At 46.7% G+C, this 3,166-nt stretch overlaps 1 protein-coding gene across 6 annotated transcripts in view; it reads left to right on the top strand.

Annotated features, from left to right (window-relative positions):
• Positions 1–983, top strand: part of LOC125487913 (hepatocyte cell adhesion molecule-like) — a 28,163-nt gene extending 27,180 nt beyond the window's left edge. For 5 of the 6 annotated variants that reach the window (XR_007266154.1, XM_048620546.1, XM_048620547.1 and 2 more), the window contains exons 4-5: positions 420–545; positions 692–983. Coding sequence is in view for 5 of the 6 variants with exons in the window: in XM_048620546.1 (XP_048476503.1) it covers positions 420–545; positions 692–753 (188 nt within the window). In the remaining variant the exon portion in view is untranslated. The remainder of the gene's footprint in view (positions 1–419; positions 546–691) is intronic. The other variant, XM_048620550.1, reaches the window with a different exon arrangement.
• The last annotated feature ends 2,183 nt before the right edge of the window (positions 984–3,166 follow it).

Here is a 3,166-nt window from a genome sequence, read left to right as displayed (position 1 = left end):
TCTATATGTGAGCACATGCCTGTGTGTGTGTCTGCATGTGTGTGTATCTGTGTGTGTCTGTATTTGTGTGTGTGTGTATCTACGTGTGTGTGTGTATCTACATATGTGTGTATCTGTGTGTGTCTGTATTTGTGTGTGTGTGTGTGTGTCTACATGTGTGTGTCTACATGTGTGTGTATCTGTGTGTGTCTGTATTAGTGTGTGTGTCTATTTGTGTGCGTGTGTGTGTGGGTGTGAGTGTATGAGACTGTGTGTCTGTGTGCGTCTGTATATGTGTTTGTGTGAGTGCATGTGGCTGTGTGTTTGCATGTGTGTCTCTATGCGTATGTGTGTATGTATGTGTATATACTTGCTGTTAAGTCTATGCAAACATTACCTTTGTAAAGACCTTATCTACGCCACATTGTTCTCCTTTCCAGCATCTCCAAGCTTCCCTCAGTGCAGAACAAACCAGAGCTTGCCGAAGAGACACCATTACCTGCCTGTTGTCGTATTTGTGACCTTTGGCATCGTGTTAGTGAGCTTGGTGATATATTTCACAAAAGGTGACTGTCTCTGCACTCTGTAATTCCAATGTTGGCTGAGCTATTGTGGGAACAAGTCTGTGTCCCTGCAGCAACTCAAAAAAACGCGATATGTCAGTGAATTCATGAATGTGTGGCGAAACATAACCTTTTGTTGTCTCTTGCAGTCAGTAAATTCGCTCTCCAGAGAACCAGGTCAAAGAAACCAGTGAGCAAGGAGGGTGAATGAATGAATACAACATCCCATCACAAGCAACGCTGCACCTTCCTCCGATGACTGTCACGTCACTTCTGCTGCGTCTTTGAAAATATTATAAACTCAAAACCAACCAAGATAGGGTCCCTTACCATGCTGCATCCTTTTGTTGAACCACACATTCTCCTCATTTCAACTGTTTCTTTCCTGCACGTTGTCGCCCACAAAACAGTATCCCTCCAGTTATTAAAGGGTGAAATCACCAGAGGACTGCTTTCCTTTCGGGGGACAGCACTGGGTATGGTTCAAGCTGAGGATCATCACATCTCAGGCGAGTGAGAAAGACAGCCCTTCACGGCTGTATCAGCGAGTGTGGGAATTGAACCCATGCTGTTTGGTATCACAGTGCTTCACAAGCTAGCCACACAACATGCTCAGCTAACCAATCCTGACTGTGCTTGCTACATGTATCCCAACTGATGCTGCATCCCTTAACCTGCTGCACTTACCCTCACTCAAACTCAGTCCTTTACACTACTATACACTTATCCCAACTGATGCTGCATCCCTTAACCTGCTGCACTTACCTTCACTCAAACTCTTTACACTTTACACTACGATGCAGTTATCCCAACCGATCCCACTTATCCCACTTTCCCGAACATCTGCCTGGACTGCTTTTGCCCCTTTTCCATTGCTGCATCGATACCTCCCCTTGTACAGAAATGGGACAAGCTCCAGGGGCTTTTGAAGGTGCAAGTGAAAGATGACAGCACCATGTCTCCAAAATCTGGAGAAAGCTTTGCTCCACAGTGCAGTTAATCTCCATGTGATCACCAGTAAACAGACAGGAATGCTCACATCAGTATTAATTAATGAGGAACCAAAGACAGGGGAAGATGAGGACAAGGACATTTGGAGATTTGGCTCCTGCAGTGACTGTGGGCCGGTGTGTTCCACAATCATCTGAATTCCTGCTGAAATCTTTCCCTCTGTCCCTGAACTGCAAAGCCATCAAATAGTCACCCATCTCTTGTACAGTGAAGCTCACTGAGGAGTGCGGTTGGACACAATAATGGAGTTTGGAAGGGAGATGGCTAACAAAATCAGGGCCGCAAGGAGGCCGGAGATGTAGCCCAATCGAGAAGCCAGCAATAATCATTGAGAGGGAAGGCCAAAAAATAGAAACTGGTTGACCCGAAGGTTTTAACCGTTGGGGGTGGGAATGGACAGAAACTTGCTGCTTAATCCTGCTGTTGCTCGTGGCCAGTTCAGGACAAATGCAATCGTGGCAAACCTCAAACAACAATTTACGCCACAGACGGGTACTGCACGGGCAAACCGATTGGCATTGTACGTGAATTTCAGTTCCGCGGTGTGATGCCAGGCACAGATGTGTCACCTTCGGCTAATCGAATCCAGCATTCGAATCAGGCAGGTCGTGCCAGGCACACAGCACTGGACTGTACTCGCACAGCCTACGCTTCGCAAAACCCGAAACAACACGCTGTTGGTTGGAGGCGTTGCAGAACAACCCTGAGGGCACAGATGGCAACAACAACCAGCAATAAATCATAAACTCATAACATAGCTGGTTCATGCTTGCTGAGAGTAATATATATTTACAAGTAGGGACCTATTCGTGTCAAATGATTGAACTGTGTGCAAGTCCTGCATTTTATTTCCAAAGTAAGTGGGCACTTGGCAGCAGCGGGGGGGACGGCAGAACTGCCCTCGGTATCCGTTGCTTTCCTCGAGATAAGATTTTGGCCAATCGGAAACCACACGCCTTCCAGCCAGCCCTCCAGGATAAATTAACGCGGTCCTCTGTAACGTGGTAGTCTTGCATTAGTGCTGATGATGATGTTTGGTCACAACCTTTTCAAAGGGCTTACAATAGGGTTAGAAATGGAGCACAGAGTGAGCGAGAAAAGGACAAAGGTGTGGACAAGAAGCTAGAATGTTGCATCAGAGATAAAACAGCAAAGGGTCAACAGATGGACACTGTAGGTGACATGACATTATAGATTGAATCACCTCTGTCTCCTTCAAATCGCCTCCACTGCTTTTTCGGATTTTGCTGCCTTTTGAAAGGCAGCTGTGTCCCAGTCTCTGTTGCTCTGAGTTGACTACAAGGCAGTGTATGCCTGGATCACATAAGCCCGGGTTACAAAGATACCTTACAGCTGTGGCCCGATCCACGCTTTCGGTATTTCGACTGTCCCTGTCCTCTCCCAATTCAAATCTCTTCTCCCCAGGGAGACCAGGTTCAGCATTTTCATCAGTTTCAATGTCACTAGTGGATGAACCGATGATGCATCAGCTGTTCTAACATAGGGAGCAATTTCAAAATGTTCTCCATGTTTTCAGCTCCTGCCATGGTCTCATCTCTCGGTAAACTCTGTCACCTCCTCCAGCCCCTACACCCCCTCCCAATCTCTGTCAC

The sequence above is a fragment of the Rhincodon typus genome, chromosome 47 (genome assembly GCF_021869965.1).
Source record: "Rhincodon typus isolate 14 chromosome 47, sRhiTyp1.1, whole genome shotgun sequence".
Taxonomy (NCBI): Eukaryota; Metazoa; Chordata; class Chondrichthyes; order Orectolobiformes; family Rhincodontidae; genus Rhincodon; species Rhincodon typus.
This window is presented reverse-complemented; position numbering and strand designations above follow the sequence as displayed.